Here is a 20087-nt window from a genome sequence, read left to right as displayed (position 1 = left end):
ATAGTAAATTCTAGCCCTATAGGACAACATACGTGGCTAGCATGCTGAGGGGCTTGGAGCCATGTCCAGGCAGGCTGCACCAGGCCACACCGTTGACCTGGGAAGGGTGGCGGAGACTCTGCAGGCAGCGCCAGCCAGAGCCAGAGCCTGAGTCAGGACTGGCCCACAGCTTCACCGTCTCCTCTTTGGCACATGTCAGCAGGATCTGACCGCCAGGATTCCACTTCATACTGGTGACTGATTCCTAGGGACACACCGTGACAAGCGGGTTCAGTTCTAAGACCAATTCTGGCTATGACTCAACACACAATCTGTCTTGCTTATATTAAGCCTAGATAATAAAGGCTTGCAACAGTTTTATGCAAGACTGACAGTTTTTATTAAGACAGACAATTTTTATTAACTGCTTCACCTTGTGTGCATCAATGACCACAATAGCTCCTTTCTCTAAGGGCTCTTTGGATCCTATCAGTAACTTTCCATCTGCGTAGCCAACAGCAAACGGCCTGTCTTCACTGTACCATGCAATGTGCATCACTGCCACTGGGAGAGGATAAAACATAACTTTGGCAATCATACAGACAATTACAAAGAATGTGTAAAATACTGACAAATTGACAGAAAACGTGTCATTCAGAGCATAAAAATCAGAAACACAACAAATTATTTATTCTTGACAACAAATACCCTCTTCATACCATCTTTTCTGTAACAGTGTTCCAGCTCTGTGCGATGCATACTGGAGGCATCCAGCACCTCGATGAGGCCTAAGGATCCATCCATGCGTCCTACCAGTAGTAAGTCCTTGGGTTCCCCGCTCCACAGGGACCCGGCCTCACCTTCAGGCCAAGCCAGTGCTGACACCCAGTGAGGCTGCACGTCCAGAAGGCCTTTGCCACCTTAGAGAAGAAAAGAGCACACATTTGGTACAGGGTGGAATAAACAGTCTACTTGTTTGGTACCCAGATAATTTTTTATCACATCTGGAATGCGTGTTTACACACATTGTATCCATTTTAAAAAATGTCTTAGGAGACAAATTATGGCGTGTGTCTTGAACCATTCAACTAAAATGGCCATTAAAATGGATTTCATGGAAAGGATTTCATTTACTTCTGCAGTAATAGAGATGCTCACGTGGCAAAAACACAACAGAGAATGTGCTCATGAAAGCTAATAAGAATGTGACTGTTGACTTCCATCTTTGGGGTTATTGAAAGTGTCCAAGAACAGATGGCTCATGCTGCAGGCTGTGTGGTGAGAGGCAGGAAATGATGATTGGACCACCTCCAGTCCTGAGGCCTATCCATTTTTAATGGAAGCTGTAAAATCTTAATGCCATCTCATTCACATTCCTTAGACCTTACACATGTTTAATACAAGTTAAGCCATATAACGCAAACTGCTTTGAAAAAAATTTGATAGAAAACAACTAAAACGGCATTTGCCATGAATGTACTGCACATAACAATAAAAACATGTAAACAATCAACAGGAAATTGATTAAAAAAAAATGTTTTAAGTTTACCATTGACTTGCCATATGTTAACCATTTTCTCCATGGAGGAGGCCAGGTATTTTCCAGTGACACTCCAGGCCAGAGGAGACAGGCAGGGGTCACCAGGGGATCCTAAGCACGTCAGGCCCTCCTCTGAAGAACCCTCACTAATCAGTCAGAAAGAAAAACACACATACAAAAAAAAAAAAAAAAAAAAAAGTGTAACAACCAGAACACAGATTCCAGAAACGATATCAATATATGAGACAAAACACAGGAGATACTCTGTAGTAACATGAAAACAAGGACATCAAAGAAGATTTCTTGGAGCAATGTTTTGTGATTCCAATGCTGCTTTTGGGGCAAGTCTTCTGTATAACTAGCACTGAGGCATAGCCTGAGACAGCCTTTCTGCAATGTGAAATACTATGGTTTCCCAGAGCACAAAGTTTTTCTGGAGGTCGAACAAAGGACATGCGGTCCTTGTGGTGCCTTTGAAAGCCTTACGTCTTATTGAAGATACAGGTCTGCTGAAGGGTGTACTGGCTCTTGGTTACATTCCACACCCTGACTGTCCCATCATTCCCACTGGTGGCCAACAGGCCTTTCTTACTGCACCAACCACATGTGATGACCTGTATGAACCACAGAGCAAGCCTTAATTAAATACCACACAGACAGATGCAATGCAAAATACCTTGAGATTATTATCACCAATTCCTTCTATGGTTCAGAATCAGAGCAACAGAGATAGACAGCAAGAGTGAAAGAGGGGAAGAGAGATTTATAGTTTCTAAAGGACATGAAGTGCCTCAGGGTTCTGCAAAATTATAATGGAGGCCAAAAGTTAAGAGGTACAAAAATCTGTTGGATTATGAATGCTGTTGTGAAAGAACCTTGGAAACGCTAAAATGTTTTTCCAATAAGGTTCATTGCTGAAACAATCTATGTAGAGAAAGAAAATGTTTATGTTATAGGCTAAATTCAGAAAACTGAACCAACATGAAAATGTTTCAAAGTAGCTTTACATTGATCTAGTAGTGGTGCAATACAAGGGCATGTTGTTTACAGGGGTGAACAATTTTGAGTTCTGAGAAAGGCAGGGAAGTCTGCAGAGCCTCAGAGTGACTAACCCTGCTCTGATGGGCCTCTAGCTTGACGAAGGTGCACTTTCGCAGGTCCCCCGCCATGTCGGCAAAGGTTTGCGGCCGACTCTGGTTGTTGTCACGGTCGTGGGCAGCCAGTGTGCGGACCAGCTGCTGAGCGGCCCACTGGCGGTGCTGCGAAGAGAGCCTGGATGACAGGCAGCAGGCCGCCAGAGCATTGGCCAGCTCCAGAGGGCCTACAGCGGAGGGATTATGGGAAGGATGGGCATACAAATGCGCAATTAGACCTGCTCGACATGAAACACAAAGTGACAAGGCCGCCCGGTGAGTGAGAGAAGGGAAACAAAAAGGACACACAAGAAAACACAAAAAGCACAGAAAAAGCAAATGATAAAATGTGTGAAGAGAGAACAGTGACAAGCTAGCACAAGCATGACCCACTTTTGAGTGGCATGTTTGCATGGAAGCCTAGAAGACAAATCTGTTGGACTAAACCATTATTAAAAAGCACAAAAGATCCACATGCTAATTATTATAAAATGATTAACATCTAGGTTAGCCATTATTACAACTGGCCTAATGTTTAGCTTGGCACTGATACAACTTGTAAAAAGCTCTCATTCTTAAATTTGTCCCCTTGAATATAATTATGCCCTCTGCTGCAGAGTTTAAGATCAAATAATGACGAAGATAGATTTGATTTGCTTAATTTCCTTGCGAGCTTGATTTGTGGACACTGATTTCCACAAAGCACGAGTAATTTGCTTTAGATACAGCATCTTAGCATCAGGAAAACATGCAGCACAATCACACAGGGACACAGGTTGATTTTCCTTTAGTCTACAGAGGACAGTGACCTGCATGTTTCCTTTCAGGCAGCTCTTGTCACTTGTTTTGACAAACAGTTAGCCTAAAATGCTATCAAAAGACAGATGCTCAAGACTATATTGCCAAGAACAAATTGGTTTGAGACTGTGGCACATGTACTGTGCAGCAGTGCAGTGAAAGTTTGTCATGGCAGAGTTAAAACTTTGTTTCCAGTGTTCTGATTTCTAAAGGGCATAATCTGCTACATACTGGGATAACCACTACCTATTTAATTCATACAAATACTACAGGGATAATGAGAACCAACTGCTCCATGTAAAACTTCAGAAAGGAAATTATTTTGTCCCTATATATTGCGAAAACATTTTGCAATAAACTTTAGAGACATTTAATACAGAGGCTGGAATTTTAAAATTTTAATTCTGTATTATGGCCTACTCAAAAGCTAAACATGACCCTAAATACTGTATAAGGTGTTCAATGCATTTATATTTAATTCTAACTATGTTGTACTATTTGTACAACAAAAATAACAAGCTAACATTATTCCGTATGACATCCATGATTCTGACACATACTGATAACCAATGAGTTAAATATACACAAGAGACAAATGGACAAAATAACATAACTGTAGCCTGACACCAGACCTACCCTACATTTCTACAAACCTCGTTTCTCTATGTCAGCCTTGTCATAAGCAGGCCTGAGTCTAGCCCCTTTATCTGCCAGCAGGGCCACCAGAGCCTGCGTGACCACAAAGTTGGGAGATGTGACCAGCTTGTTTTCCTCAGCCACGCCACGGAGGAAGCTGGGTAGGAACTTCCTCTGGATGGGGTCGTCCACTGTGGTCAGATTCATACCTGTAGCTGCAGAGATCAGGTTCTGGAAACAGCAGATAAAACATGGCCTGCGTCAAACACTGATGGCTCTGAACCGTTGCTTAATGAGTAGGTGTACACTAAAAGAAAGTGATGATGCTCCCCTAATCACAGTATGCAACATAGGTTATCATGTTTTCATTGTGAAACAAGTGCAGTACTTTCTGCAAGCACATTGACCAGCTTTCTCAAGAGGAAATGCAACTCTTTGTGATGAACATGCTCTTCTTTTCCATCTTTTTAAGCATCTTGACATATTGGTTCCACTTTTTCTTGCATTTTGACAATTTGATTCTACTCAACATATACTATTTACTTTTTCTCCAATTTGGTGTGATATGTGACTCATTTTTGAGTAATTCTGTTGAGGTTTTTCAGGCACTTCCTTCAGATCAATTCAAATGCTTAAGTACACATATAAATGTGGAATACAACTGAAACAGAAAACAATATGAAACAACAGAAGAACTGCTAACTACTGACTACTGCTGACTGCACACTGGGGAGACAAGGCTGATTAACTGTAATCTAAATTCAATATACAGTATCACAATCTGCCTTGGGCTATTTCACAATTACTTGTCATTGCCAACTGTTAGCTCAGAGTGTCAAGTCAAACTGAAATGGCAAGTAGAGGCAATGTGCAAATGTGTGGGTGGCGCTGCTCTGATATCCCTTTTTACATCTGAATTCTGGGCAGATCCAGATAATTGACAATAAAACATTTTTTGAGACACTGTACAGAACACACAAACATGTGAGCAGGGTAGAGAGTAGAATCACAAGTTTCAGTTTCATGAGGCTCTCAGTTTTAATGAGATGCAAGAGCAAAGCTCATTTCTCTTGCACAGCACTAAAACTAAGCGAGGTCGTCTGCCTGATGCCTGACATGCACCTACAAGACTGCTGACATGAGCACATCTGAGCGCATTTGAGGTATTTCCCATATTAAAAACAAAACTTACCATTAAAGAAGTAGCACAGAGGTGAAGGAGTCAGTAATCGGCTACCTGACCAGCAGCCAGCACTTGCGGAAAACACTACAATCGCATTTAACAATTTTCTTCTTTATAACAGGCAGTGCTTTTTACAAATGATGTGTCAAATGGAACACCTCATCTTAGAACTAAGCTCAATAAAGTCACAATGTGGATTGGGATCTAGGTAAATACTCTAACTGTATGTGGTCAGGAGGAAAGCACTGGGTGCTGAGGACTAATATGTTGTACCTGAGTGCAGAGCTGCACCAACAGTTTGGCAGCATTGGGGCTGTTGGAGGCCAGGCAGCCCACAGCTGTGCTGAGGTAGGCCAGGCAGGAGATGGGTTTACTAGCCTTGGCGGCTCCGCGGGGCCTCTCAGTGGGGCCGGAGCCCGCTGTAGGACTGGTGGAAAGGCCTGCTCGGCCTGCTGCTGCCAGACACATCAGCCTGACCAGAGTCCTGATGTCAGTCAAACCTAGAGACTCCAGACCGGCTGCCAGGCTGCAGCTAGAGCCACTGAGTGGGAAGGAAGGAGGAACGGAGAAAAGAAGAGAAAAAAGGCAGGATTAAGGTATAATTAAAAAGGAGAAAGGGGGAAGGAGAAAGAGAAATTATGTTTTTGTGGACCAGTCAGAAAGAAACTCTGTTTCCATCCAACTGTCACACCAATTTTAAGCAAGCCTTTTAAGCGGCACAAAAATGAAATAAGAATAAGGTGGGGTTGAAGTGAATAAGTTCTGAATGGCAGAAAAACAAGAAACCAGAGAAAAAGACAGTGGAGAAATATTCTTTCAGAATATCCAAGATCACTACTGAATTACTGTTTTGCTTGCAATGCACTGAGGCAAGCATAATTATTTACTGCATTTCTATTACGATTTATCACATACTTTTGCTGTCTTCTATGGAAGCCCATTTCTACCAGGGAAAAAATTTAAAAAAAAAATCCCCATGGTAAGTCATAATTATGACTTACCATGGGGATTTTGTTATAGTTTCAACTTTTTATCTCATAATTATGACTTACCATGGGAATTTTTAATTTTTTTTCCCGGGTGGAAATGGGCTTCTATAGTCTCTGACTATAGCAAGTGTACAGCTTTTTTGCATTTGACATAATAATTTAAAAGAAACCTAGCCACAGACTCCAACAATAAGACAAATACAAACAGTTCCCATAGGACAAAAGTGAAAGAAAAAACAGAGCTAATCAGTGATGCAGACTGTATATGCAACACAGAGGGAGTGTGTGGTATTCTCGTCTTGACTGTGGTAAAGCCTACCTGACAGAGAGCAGGGAGAGGGCTCTCATCACCATGGTCCTGGCCAAGAGCACCTGGGCTGCAGCTGTCACCCTCCTCAGGGCCATGACACGGTCATGAGGATTCTGCAGGGCTGCTGCCTGCTCCCCGAGGGTCACCCTGCCTGAAGAACTCTTATCCACTGAGCTCTGACATCCTGAACACATACGCATGCCCCTCAGTTACATACGCCAGACACTTTGAATACTGTGATTACAGTTCAGCCATCAGCTGCTGAGGGCCAATACTAATACTGATAATTTAGTACTAAATTGGTAATATTTAGTACCAATAATGATTTTTCATGCCAAAAATTTAAAGTATTTGATGTTTTATGAGTAGATCAGACACCCTGAACTAGCCCCTTTCTCCTCACCTATCTGCAGCAGAGTCTCCTCCATGCTATTAGTGGCTGTCACCATGGCTACAGAAGCTCCCAGCGGGTCGCTGTCAGGAAACTGGACAGCTTCAGGGACAACCCTGCGCTCACTCAGCCCCAAGGGGCCGGCCAGAAGCTCAAATTCCTCCTCCCCCGTCAACTTCTCATCCTCATCAACGTCCAGCATATCCCAGTCTTCTGCAGGTGTTAGGATGCACACATTTAAATTTAAATCTAACAAACAGTTGCTTGTGGGTATTGTGACAGCAAACAGACATGGTATTTTTCAAATTACCAATATGTGTTCATGATGCACCTTACCTTCATAGACGCTGTCCTGTTTTCCCAAGAGATCAGGAGCTTGCCCTTTGTACCTGAATACATAATACATTAGAAATTTGAAATTAGTAGAAATCACCTTCATTTCCTTTCAGTGATAATCAATAATCCAAGTGAGTCAAATCCGCTGCTATGTTTATGAAATACATGATAGCGATTATTCCAACATGGCAAGGCAAAAAAGTAATTCTGTTTTGCCATAATAGTCTGAAGTAGCGCATGTCTGTCAATGAACTACTGACACAATTTCACAATGGAGTATGAAAACAAGTGAAACTGTGAAAGTAACCACTGCAGCCAGCAACTCTACCTATAAAAAACATGCACACACACCAACGCTGCCACCAAAAGTACAACAGACTGACAGCGCAGTACAAAGGTGGTTCAAGTGTTTGTGATTATGATGCTGTCACATCCTGTCAGGATACTTTCCAAGGCAATGACAATGGGTTATTGCTCCCTTTCTTCTAGTGTAGGTGAGGTGTTAACATGTCACAAGGATAACAGACCTCCACTTAATATTTCTACTGGATGGTGAATAGGGTGTACATCAGTAGAACTACAAGTTAGCAGGAAGACATGCACAGAAATGTCTTTATTTCACTTATTAGGAATTTAATTGAGACGAAAGACCATCACAGATCATCATAGATCACCTGGTAGGTCAAACTGTTTCTTAACAAGCAGTTTCCTTTGGTTTCCCCTGTTTGGGAGCGCCAGAGGTCCCAGTTTTAGTGAGAGGAGTAGACTTCCACAGATCTGATGCCTCGGGTTTGCAAGGACCAAGTCATAATCATACTTAACAAACTTGAGAGGCTAGAAGTTAGGAGATTTTCGGTCTCTGAGCCTCGCAGGAAAATCATGTGAAAATATGATCATAATGGGGCAGCACTGATAGTAGCAATACCTTTGGGAAACCAAAGTCCATCCTTGTTCACTTTATATTTTTCTCAATAGTGCATACCTCTCCACAATGGGGACTTTGGCCTTGCTTTTGATGGCCAGGTATTTCTCTCTGCAGCTGCCACAGAGCAGGTAATAGGGGTTTCCGCTACCACACTCCCCTCCAAACCAGCCGTCAACGTAGGAGCCATTACTGCGGTAGCCTTGCCGGTTGGCGCTGCGGCCGCAGCCTGGGTGGCTCTTCTTCATGTGTTGGTTGAAGTTGGCCACACTGGCTTCACACAGCTCACACACCACCACCTCGTCACGCTCCTCTGTCTCACACACATGCTGCAAGGTGTGATGCATATGGGTGGAGGGGTGAGGGGGGCAGAAGGGGGTATTCACATACAGAAAGACAATATATTCACACAATGAGACACACATCCATGGAAATGCAAGACACAAACATGACAAAGTTGTTAGGATTCAGCATAACAACATGCATGCAGTTAATTAAAAAAAAAAAAAAGTTAATAAATGACACCAGTGCATTAACGGTTAGTATTAAGCTGCAAGCAACAGCCAATTGTCAACATCCATATTCATCATCTAATCTTCTAACTTTTTAGAGATCCAGTTAAAACCACTTAATTTTTCCCATTTTATGCCAGTTAAAGCTTTTGCTGTAGTGGACTTTCAGGAACAATGAGTGCAGGTCTCTCATGCATACAACTAATATTGCTGGCAGTTCAGTGTGCACATATGAATGTATCTGTGAGCAAGTAAAGAAAGGCAAGTAAAAAGCAGAATGGTGATGGCAGCCCTCTGGCTGTAGCATAAAATCACACACACCCATGTTGGCCAGTCCAGTACCTCCGGGATCCACATTCCCAGAATGTCGGTGTCACTGGCCAGGTCCTGGCCGAACATGGCCTCCATTGTCTCCTCGTCCAGGTCCATCTCAAGCTCTTCGTCCAGGTTGAAGTCGTAGAGGGCACCTGGGTCTTGTTGCTGCTGTAGGGCTGAGACCTCACGACGAGACTGACTATGATGGGCCTGCACTGAGCGGTATAGACCAGCTTATAAGGAGGGGAAAAGTGAAAGAGAGGTCAGGAAATGGGAGGTAAGTGTATTATACAACTGGCAAGACAAGAAGTGCTTTATGTAATTTAGGTGAGCGGAAATGGAAAAAATATCTGTGTGTGACTTCCTCACCAGCTCGGGCTAGCAGTGTGCGTGCAGCCAGGTCAAAGCGATGTTTTCTACCGGCAGCAGAGCGGCCTCTGGGAGGAGGACCGCTGGAGGCTGATGCACTGTCCTGGTCGAGACCCTCAGGACTGTGAGGGACACAAATATAGACTTCGTTTTTTAAAACTCGAACTCTACTGATCAACAACTACAACTTGGCATTTTGTCTTATCAGCAAGCATTTGGACTGTGTTTTGGCAAAATTGGTTGCATTTTTAGCAAGTTTTCTGTTTTCAATGAGTTCAAAGAATTTTGAGGCTGCTTTTCCCTGCTGTCCAATCACATGAAAATAGAGGAAGACGTTAATTCTGCTGTCAGGTCTGTCACAAACAAATAAGTAGAGGAAAGGTTCATACAATGCAGCATTAGGCTTGGAAACAAACATTTAATCTGAACTGGATCTTTGCCAGGTCTTTTTTACCTGATGAAGATCAAATTGTTATCTCTAATAAAATGTGGCTTGGGGGAGAGTGTGCAGGTGTCATTCTTCCTTCACTGACAGTTTTTTTGATACCCTTGCACCTAATGTATGTGATGTGTGTATAATTTCTCTCTTTCTACTTTGTACTGTTACCAACTGAATGATTTCATGAAAAATGTTTCTGAGCTCAAATGCTACCTAATGTGGTTTAACCTAAATTATACTAAAATAAATTAGGCTGTTTTGTTGATTCTTTAAGCTTATGACAGTACAGCAGTGTTACAGTAGCCCATGCTAATAGTCAATGCTAGCTAACAATGACTTCTTGCTTATCTAACATGAGGATTCTCTCATGGACCCTTTTCTGTGCCCTGTAGATCAGACCTTGGCTCGTACATTAATGAATATGATCTTCACTTTTGATAACCTTGCTAACATTAGATGGTCAGTGACTACTCACATATCTTTGTATGTCTAATTGCAACAAATACATCAAAATACACTTCAAACACACTCAGGTACATTGGTGCAGGTGCCACCAACAAGCGAGATTTTAGATTTGATTTGATTTTTTTCAAATTAGATGTAACTATTTACTATTTAATAAGCCAAAAATATGCCTAACAAACACAGAAGTGTACCTCTCACTGAAGCCCTCCTCCATTTCAGAAGCATCTGCGCTCGCTATGTCTCCAGGAGAGCACAAGTATGAGCTCCTGTCCATGGATTTGCCTCCTCCACCAGAAGCTGTGGCACCGGCACAGTGGTCTGACCCGCCACCCCCTCCGGAATGGGGCTCATCATGCTCATCTTCTGTCCCTGGATGCTCTATCATCCACATGGCCAAGACAGTGATGTTCTGGGCGTCAGCCTCTCCTCGAGCACCTACGGAAAGAGGGAATGCATAAGCCACCCAGTACAATACACCCCGTAGCAACAACACAATTCAAACATTTTTCTTCAAGCCACTTAATGACCCAGATCTTGTACCCCCTACAGCATAACTACTACTATTACATTATTTTACTATGCTGTCTAAATGTGCTGTTTGTAGTACTCCAAGTCCTGCTCTTTTCTTACTCATGTCTAGAATGCGATGCAACCCCCCCAAAAAGTGTGTTTGATTCACTATATAGTTGCATTAGACAGAAAAAGTCTTAAGCTGAAACTTAATCATATAAACATGTAGGCAGGGGCTTGAGGGAGACTGACCAGTGGCCTCCAGAGCTTTGGTGATCTGGCGTAGCGAGAAGCCCATTTCCAACAGGGGCACTGCGATGGCAGGAGGAGGGGGTGACGTAGAGAGTCTACTGCTGGGATCTGACAGGGCTGCAGCCAAAATCCAACACCATTAGTGAAATTATTAGGACATTTAGCATGTAAAAATACTGGTTAATGCTTGTATACATTAGGGCCCGACCGATTTATCGGTCGGACGATTTAATCGGCCGATTATAGCCATTAGGGAATAATCGGTAATCGGCCAAAAGTTGGCCTATTGACGGCGATGTTAACACTTATTTTTCCACTAGTAAAATGCAGGGAATATGATGTTTTCTTAGAAGTAATGTCCTTGCGTTACGTATCCAGTAGAGGGCGCTCCGACTCCTTTCACTTCACGCTCAACAGTGAAACAGCAGAGTGAAGTAGTGAGAAGGGTTAAGAGCCGACAGCGCATTTACTGAGGTTTGCGGTTTGCCTCAATGGTAAGTTTATAACTAGTTTGTGAATTAAACAATAACTCAATAAGTTTCCCATTCCCCATGGCGTGCCTCGTTGTGTTTGTCACACTTGACTGATACGTTAGCAAGCTAAAGTTAGGATAACCTAGCTTAAATATTACCTTGCATTTCTGGTCTAAGTTATAACTTCATGGAGGAAAGAAAATGTGAACGCACGTTTAGAGGACATCAGAGAGGGGCATTTCAAATCATGTTTTACCAGAGACTTTTATGACGCTGTTTCTCCACCTACCTATTACCTACAAATAATAATTTATTAATAATTTGTAATTTATTACACTCACTGACCACTTCATTAGACACTGTGCAATGTAATGCACACCAATAACAGCCCTACGATGAATTCTACTTTAATAAATGTATTACTTTGTAAATGTTGACACTGTCAGAGAGATTTCTTTATGTTTTCTGAGATGATAGTGTGTGTTGCTGTTGGTGTGCAGAGCAGTATGTTGAAGTGTTCAGAGTATTTTGACCCTCTGATGCATGTAAGTGGGGTTGACAAAATATCAGACACCTCAATATGATGCTCCTCACACCAACACCCACTGCCACCTCAGTAATAACCATAAAGAAGAATTATCAGCTTTCTTACAGTCAACAACATTTTAAAAGTAATAGGTTTAGTTTAATGAAGTGGCCAGGAGTGTACACGTCATATTCATGTGAACACAAGTAAGACAAATGCTTAATGTCTGAGTTTCAGAATGGCCCACATAACTAGACAGATTTGTAACGTTATTTTTTAACTAATGCTTATTGTCTTGCTGTTTTTTTTACAGATGGCAAAAGAAGGTGGACGTAGTACTTCACCAAGGACGTCACTGGTGAAGCAGTCTGTAATATTTGTGCAGCTTCTGTAAACAAGGGATCAAGCAAGCAAAAAGCAAAAAACAACCAACCTATGGCAGCACCTTAAAGCTAAACATGATGACATGATGACACTGCCTTTTTGCACATCATATTTTTGATTTGTTTTATGTTCAAATTGTTCATATGCTGCTTGTTCCACACAATTTCTGATAATAAAAGTATTTGAAAATAGTAAAATGTTCTCCCTTCAATTAATATCTTTGTAACAAGTGTTTAGAACTATATTTAAGCCATCCAAAGCAGGTATTTTGTCTTTTTTTTTTTTAATTGAAAAATGTAAAAATTTAATCGGCCGATATCGGTTATCGGATTTTTTTTATTCCCTAATAACGGAATCGGCATCGGCCCCAAAAAATCCATATCGGTCGGGCCCTAGTATACATAATTGCTGTCATGTGAGAACCTTGCAGCATCATCTTATATGTTTATCTTGTTTACTTTAGTTACTCCACATTGGATAAATAAAGCTTTAACAAATAACTCAAAGTCAAATTTTCGTGATTTTTTTAGTTTTCATGAAGGATAACATGGCCTTGTAAGGGTGGATAAATTCTATTATCCTTGGGCTTATAAAACAAATGCAAACCCATTTCAGTAAACTCAAAAATCCATCGTAGTCAAATTGAAGGCTGCTTTTCTGAACTGACATCCAAAGTTTTCACCAGGACAACAGGGATTTGTACTGTATATGTATGTGCATCTGTTATACTTACAGGTACCAGTTCTGTTCTGTGGCCTGGTGGGCTGGGAGTCCGGGGAAGTGAGGCTCTGTCTGCGACCCACCTCATCTGAGGGAGAGGTGGGCAGAGAGGACACTGGAGGAGTCTGTGCTCGACGGGTTGGAAGCAGGGTGGTGGTTGGGTAGCTGGAGAACATTTGCCTGTCAAAACACAAAGCAGCATTGAGATAAGCGCCCCCAGTCATACTTCAAAAAGAAGAAACCCCAAGGCATATCGTTGGCAACAGCTGGCTGACAATATGTGCATCCATCTCTGTTCTGACCTGAGGAGGCTGAGGGGCATGACCCCGGGAGACTCGGAGGCAGGGACAGTCTCTGTGTCTGTGACAGGTGTGGTAGCTGTGGTAGTGTCCTCCAGGGAGGAGCTCATGAAGGAGGTGGTGCTGGAGGCAGAGGGACTGGTGGTGACCGGCGTCTGTGCCAGCTGCTCACCTTCCACCCCTTCTCCTTCACCCTCTGGCTCACTTCTCACTCCTGGGCGAGATGAAAATGGAAGGGTAAGAGAGATAAAAGCTAACAAAAGGTCTGTTCCCCATATCCATACTGTAACAATCTCTGTAGTGAAACAGCTTGAAGGGATAACAAACAATCAAGAAGTGGAATGTACATATTCTCACCGGGTTTAGCTTTTCCTGCACTGGGCTCCTCCAATAACCCATTGACGACTAGCTTGTAGATCATAGCCTGTGCTCGCTCCAGGTCTGCAAGGCCCAAGGCCCGCTTGATAGGGGAGCGCATCACTGCCCGTTTCACCATGTGGCGCATGAGAAACTGCAGAGCTGCCCTCATCTCCACTTCCTCTTGGCACACTGGAGAGGTGACAGCTGTGCTACCACTGGGGCCAGTATTGAGGTCGGCGTTGTGCCCGCTGGGCACAGTCTCTGGTAGAACCTTGATATAAGAAGAACCAGTAAGTTCAGAGAAATCTGACCCTATTTGAACCAAAATCACAAATCAGAGAAATGTTCCAGTATTTTTCTGGTATTCAAGAGTGCACTGGATTTCACTCAAACCAGTCAGTTATTTCTATATGCTTGATCCATCTTCTAAACTAAGTATAATTATTACATGTTTACACAGTTCTCTCTTTCTCTGGACTGCAACAGAGGCTATGTCATTATCACTGCTAATGTGCAAGAGTGCCTAGCAGGCCGGTGTACCTTTGGTATGAGCAGCAGCTCAGCGTACTTGCTGCAGCTAAGCAGGGCACTGAGAGCCTTCATTGCCCCCAGGTAGAGGTAGGACAGCTGCACAGCATGAATCTCTGACTGGGTGGCAGCAGCAGAAGAGGGAGAGGGCTCATGGCTACGGGTGCCATGCTCATGGCCCTTCTTCCTGTTCCCATCAGCAGGAGTATGAGAAGCTGCAGTGAGAAGGGTCTCACTCCCTCCCATTCCAGCACTGGCCACAGAAGAAATCTCGTTTTCGGACTTTGAGTTGGGTGCCACATGTGCTTTGACCTCATCCAGACTGTGGGACACGCGCAGGTCTGAGCCTGTGGTAACTGGGACTGTGTTAGATGAGACTCCGACGTTTTCTTTGGTTTCATTACGGTTATGCCCCTCGCCATCTGCCTTATCCTCATTTGAGGTCACCTCATGCCCAGTGCTGGCTGCATTGCGATGCTTCTTGTCGTGGCGTCGCGCACTGAGCTTAGTGGCAGTATCCTCATGGATGCTGGTAAGGTAGGTGAGATCCAACAGCAACGAGGCAGTGAGGCCACGGAAGCGTGCCACGTCGAAGGGCAGCGGCTCGCACGGTTCCAGGTTGTACAGCGGAGTGTCACTAGGCGACCAAAAAGTTGGGAAGCTTTAATAGAAGGGAGTGAGAGAGTGAAAAGAGACAAGGGAAGGAAACACAAAGTGAGGGAAAAGACAGGAGAGATAGAGCAAAGCATGCATGACAAAGACAAATTAAAAGATGGCATGTGTGAGAATGGCACATAACCATGCAGTCTGATGAGTTATTGGACCATGCAAAGAGGGAAATGGATTAAAAATGATGCAAAAGGTGAAATAATAGTGGATATGAAAACAGTAAATATAAGCAAGGAAGATTGAGGGTGAGAACTGTGATTAAGAAGTGCAGAGTATGAGGGAAATGTTTAAAAAGGATAATACAGAGTCTATCAGATGAATGTGAATACAGCCCTGAAGAAATGTTCTGAAATTTCATTCAACTCCATCTGTGTTTATAAACACATTTCTCCAGGCATGTGGTCATATTGCTGATGACCGCATGCCTACACCGCAGCATGTTTCACACAAGCCATTATTGTTATGTCAGAACAGAAAAGCATGCAGAGCACTGCTGCTGGAAACAAGAGTCCAGTTTTCTGTCAGATATACTCTTATCTTAGTGAGTTTTAAACAGGTTTAAACGGGCTAATGGTCTTCAAAATGGAAAAAAGTCTGAAAACATTATTCATGTATATATAAAAAATGAAATTACTAGTTTGTATCCAACAGCAGTGGTGTTCAATATATTTACACAATAACTACATTCAAAACAGAGATTATTTTGCAATTAGCTGACAATTATCCTTATACACACACATAAAAAATAGCAAAGGCCTATATAAGTTAATACTCAATTCTCATTAAAAATGACTGAAGCGCTGTCTAATTTTTTCATCCGGTACCTGATGGTTATCTCGGCCTCGTCCCACTGCACCTTGGCTGAGGTGCTACCTTCCTTCACCACACCCAGTAGGGTGGCATGCCGCCCTGTCTGCTTGTGTACGCAGCGCCCTCCAACACGGAGGCCTGCGTCTGCTCCCCCGATCACCGCTAGCACTGGCCACACCTCTGTGCAAAGTGTTCTCAGATGGTGCTCTGAAAGCTCCCCAAGGCCATGCTGACGTCCATGACGGCCCCTCTCCTCCTCTGTCCTTGTAGGCGTATCATGGCTGTCTCTCTGGGCGTCATGCTCCTCTCGGCTCTGAACAGAGCGGCTCTTTTTCAGCCTCTGACCACCACTGCTGCCAGCTGTACTGGCCGACTCTCTGAAGCAAGGTTTGATCTTGTGCAGTCGCTCGATCATGGTCTTGTTGATTCGGTGGGTCCAGTGGTCGGTGCGATGCAAGATGCGGATGAGCTGTGTGGTTGCCTCAGCTAGCACAGTGGCCACAGGACTGCAGACTGGGTCACCGGGAAGGAGATCTCTGGGTGTACCCCGCATCTGCATGTCACAGATCTTAACCTGCAGACATTTAAACATTAGTGGAATTTCTATTCACACAACCAACAATAAAACCAGAACAAACGATAGGCTTGAAAAGAGATTCATAGGTTTAGAAGATATGTACCTTCAATATGGGCAGAGGTGAAAGAGACATCATATCTAACACTACACAGAGCACATACTCTCTCTGGTCTCTTGAGGTATTTTTTTAGTTTGAGAACCTATCTTGCTGTGACATGGTTGTGAGCTTGTTGCATCATTCTTCATCAGACGAAAACACAAGAAAGAAGGTTTCCTCTAAACATATATGGGCAACAGCCATAAATTTTAGTACCCAGTAACTTCTGAGTGACTGATACTGATTAGCAATAATATTATGGTAATTTTCTGCTATGGGCTAATTTTACTTGCTGTGTGATTAAATGAATCTAGCTAAAATGCATTGCTTCCTCCTTCTAATTCTGTGGTCCATTAATGTTCTTTTAGCTAAAGCAAAAGAACCCACACACATCTACATGGTACCTTTATTAGAGGCACCCATTTGTGTTCTCATACCTTCTCCCCAGGGTTACTGCTGTAGAACATCACACAGGGATAGAGCTCAGTAGCATCCACATCCTCAAAGGCTAACTTGGGCTCCTGTAAAAATAACATTGACAGGCCTGAGTGGATCCATCAAAGACTGTCTGGATCTGTGTTGCTATGAGTGTGTATGTGTGAGCATGGAAATACCTTTGAGTACCTGTGGATAGAGATGTGAGACTTATAATCATAAGTGCATGCATATACACAGGGGTGTGTCTTTGTCCAGAGCCATTTATACCATGTAACCAGGGTACGATTTGGCAAGGGTGTGGGGTGAGGTGTCGAAGAAATAACAGAAGGAAGGGGCTTTATACTATATAGCTTGGAAAGAGTTGAGAAATGGTAAAAACTTGCAGTTTGTGGCAGACTGAGGGACAGCGGTATTGTGAAATACATTTATTTTTCTAAATATACAATTGTACAACTTTGCAGCACATGCAAAGGGTTTTTAGACAAAGAGAAATATGAAAGATAGATCAATGGCTCCTACAGAAATTTAATCAATTTGCAAATGTTCCATGTCAAGTGAGTACAACACCAGTCTTTTTCTCTAGGCTGAGCATAACATTTGATATTGATGAGTGAGGTTTACTCCTCTTGTCTCTCCCTGTTTCACTCACCTCGCCATTCTTGCCAAAGGAGATGGTTCTGGCTTCCATGTCCAGGACGCAGGTGATGAAGTCTCCCTGAGTGAAGCTGCTAAGAGTCAGTGTCTGCTCCCCGTTGTGATAGAGGTTGCCGCTGTATGCCCGGTACAGCCACATATCAGATGTGGTGCGGTGGTTGAAGTCATGCACGGGCCATCGTGACACGCCCACACATGTGCCCTCATTGCCACGGTTCTCCTTCACTATGTAAAACTAGAAACATGACAAAACGTGAGTTAAATAAAACAAGGGAAACGTTATCAAGACAAATCTTTCTAGTACCTTTGGATACACGTTGTTTCGGTAAATATATGTTCTGTCTCTATCACAATCCTGTTATAAATTAATAAATTCATTTGAAATTAAATAGTTTTCTGATGAAAACATGCAGCTGAGTTCAGCCATGAATCTCTGTTTTAAAAATGCAACACTAATGTGGCAGTGATAAGTACTTCCAAATCAACAAGCTCATGAAAGTAGCTTAACATCTCAATATGTTACCTTCCATTGGTAGCATCCAGAGGAGATACCGGTGGAGGCCAGGCCATAGCCTTTGCCACCACTGCCATGGGTCAGCCCCTGGCCGTTCTCCACCACACAACACTGAGCCTTCTCTGGGTCAAAGGATACCTCCTGGATGGGCAGGTTCTCATCCTCCTCCTCTGCCTCTCCCTATGGATTAATCCAACTGTCAATCACTCAAACAACTACTGGCATTATGGAAAAGTGGACAAAAAGGACAGGTACATGGCTATGCACCTGCAGTTTGAGCTCCTGCACTTTTTCTTTGATCTGCATTGTGTGCTTGGCTTGGGCTATAGGAGCTTCCCACATACAGTCAGACAGCAGGGCAAACAGGCGCTCAACCACCTGGAGGAGAAGACACAGATTAATTAGCAGATTGACGACAGCCTGTTATTGTTTAGTATACAGCAAATTGAGTGGCATGTAGTACCTGTGTCATCTGGTCATCCTCTACATTGGCCTCATAGGCAGGCAGGACAGCCTCCAGAACATGGAGAGCTAAAAGCCGAGTTCTCAAGTTCCCCACCAGAGGGACACCTAAAATTAGCAACCAAGTTGTGACAGGCTGATCTACAGTATGTTTTCTTTGACAAATGGGTTTATCTGGTTACCGTATTTCACCAATTAATCGCCCGGGCGTTTAATACGCAAAATCAACTTCGACCCCGGCCATTTAAAAGAACCAGGCGGCTATTCGCTGCAGGCCTTTATTTATTTTTGCACAGGTCACCCTGCACCCCAGGTCATTATCGTGATGACAGTTACTGTCAAACATATTTATAGTCGGGCAATTTAAGATTACGGTGCACCCTTTTTTCTAACGTTAGCTAGCGCTCTTATTTTGATAGAAAACAAAAGTGCCGCACTGTTATTGCGCGGATAACTGTTTACTTCTGCAAAAAAAAAAGGTGAGTAGCCTTATTTTGGATTACCTCATTATGATGCAAATAATCGCCCGGCGGTTATTCGGGTGGGCGTTTAATACGCAAAATGGGTGCAGACCCCAGGCGTTTATAAGAACCCGGCGGCTATTTGCGGCCGGGCGATTAATTGGTGAAATACGATATGTCACAGAACTCGATTGTACCTGAACAACATTTCTGGGCAGCGATATTGAGCAGCACTTCAGTCCACTTAGGGGAGGCCATCTTGGACTGGATGGCCTTGGAGGACACGACTCTCCTTAAGAAAACTAGGAAGTCTCCTAAGTGCAGTTCAGCTGTGTGCTGTTTGCGCAGCAGAGCTAAAGGACACAACAAATATTATGACTGAATGCATATTAAATTTAATACTGCACAAACCTTACTGTCATATCTTCACACATGCAGGCACTAATAGCCACAAACAATATTGCGTACATAAAAATAGATAGACAAACAACAGCCTGATGTATGCTACAGGGCTCATTTGTGGCTTACTCACTTACCAGCTGTTTCAAACAAATAGTGCTTTTAAACCTGTCTTGTACACAATTTAAAATGTAAAACCTGCTACACTGAAACATGTACTGAGGCCGAATTCCTTTAATACCTCTGAAGTCTTTCTTTTCAGAGTCCACACTATCCTCTTGTTTGATGTCTTCCTGGTCCTTGGCAGAAGAGAGCAGACTGACCCCTGCCTGAGAAAGCAGATTCTTCAGCTGACTGCAGAGTAGGTCCAGCAGTGACTGGACCACCTTGGGACTTAGCTTATCTGCATATGTCCTACAAAAAAAAAAAAAAGAACGAGGAGAGTGATATGTTAACTCGTCCATATTTTAGAGGCTTGAAAGTGATTTGACATATCCAGAAACATAACGAAATTCTTTGCATTTTCATCTGATAATGGAGGGAACAGAATGTATGAAATCATCATTAAACAGTGACACATGAATTGTACTGACTCATGTTCAGTTTCTTTGCAATGCATTAATGCCATGCCTGCTCC

General features: G+C 43.1%; 1 protein-coding gene across 5 annotated transcripts in view; it reads right to left on the bottom strand.

Moving 5' to 3' along the window:
• The window catches only part of herc1 (HECT and RLD domain containing E3 ubiquitin protein ligase family member 1), an 80406-nt gene that overhangs the window by 20880 nt on the left and 39439 nt on the right, over positions 1-20087 (bottom strand). For 2 of the 5 annotated variants that reach the window (XM_030048083.1, XM_030048104.1), the window contains exons 30-57: positions 19692-19864; positions 19249-19404; positions 18592-18698; positions 18396-18506; positions 18138-18308; positions 17610-17849; positions 16960-17043; positions 15863-16422; positions 14382-15030; positions 13839-14112; positions 13485-13695; positions 13196-13362; positions 11080-11196; positions 10509-10752; positions 9414-9535; positions 9051-9277; positions 8278-8546; positions 7296-7348; positions 6972-7172; positions 6578-6752; positions 5543-5810; positions 4104-4317; positions 2632-2891; positions 2006-2133; positions 1529-1665; positions 699-899; positions 413-543; positions 33-244 (exon numbers count right to left, since the gene is read on the bottom strand). In XM_030048083.1, coding sequence (XP_029903943.1) covers positions 33-244; positions 413-543; positions 699-899; positions 1529-1665; positions 2006-2133; positions 2632-2891; positions 4104-4317; positions 5543-5810; positions 6578-6752; positions 6972-7172; positions 7296-7348; positions 8278-8546; positions 9051-9277; positions 9414-9535; positions 10509-10752; positions 11080-11196; positions 13196-13362; positions 13485-13695; positions 13839-14112; positions 14382-15030; positions 15863-16422; positions 16960-17043; positions 17610-17849; positions 18138-18308; positions 18396-18506; positions 18592-18698; positions 19249-19404; positions 19692-19864 — 5862 coding nt within the window. The remainder of the gene's footprint in view (positions 1-32; positions 245-412; positions 544-698; positions 900-1528; positions 1666-2005; positions 2134-2631; positions 2892-4103; positions 4318-5542; positions 5811-6577; positions 6753-6971; positions 7173-7295; positions 7349-8277; positions 8547-9050; positions 9278-9413; positions 9536-10508; positions 10753-11079; positions 11197-13195; positions 13363-13484; positions 13696-13838; positions 14113-14381; positions 15031-15862; positions 16423-16959; positions 17044-17609; positions 17850-18137; positions 18309-18395; positions 18507-18591; positions 18699-19248; positions 19405-19691; positions 19865-20087) is intronic. The other 3 variants (XM_030048105.1, XM_030048090.1, XM_030048099.1) reach the window with 3 other exon arrangements.

This window comes from Myripristis murdjan, chromosome 3 (assembly GCF_902150065.1).
Source record: "Myripristis murdjan chromosome 3, fMyrMur1.1, whole genome shotgun sequence".
Classification (NCBI taxonomy): Eukaryota; Metazoa; Chordata; class Actinopteri; order Holocentriformes; family Holocentridae; genus Myripristis; species Myripristis murdjan.
Note: the sequence above shows the minus strand (reverse complement) of the source record. Positions and strands in the feature narration are given on the sequence as shown.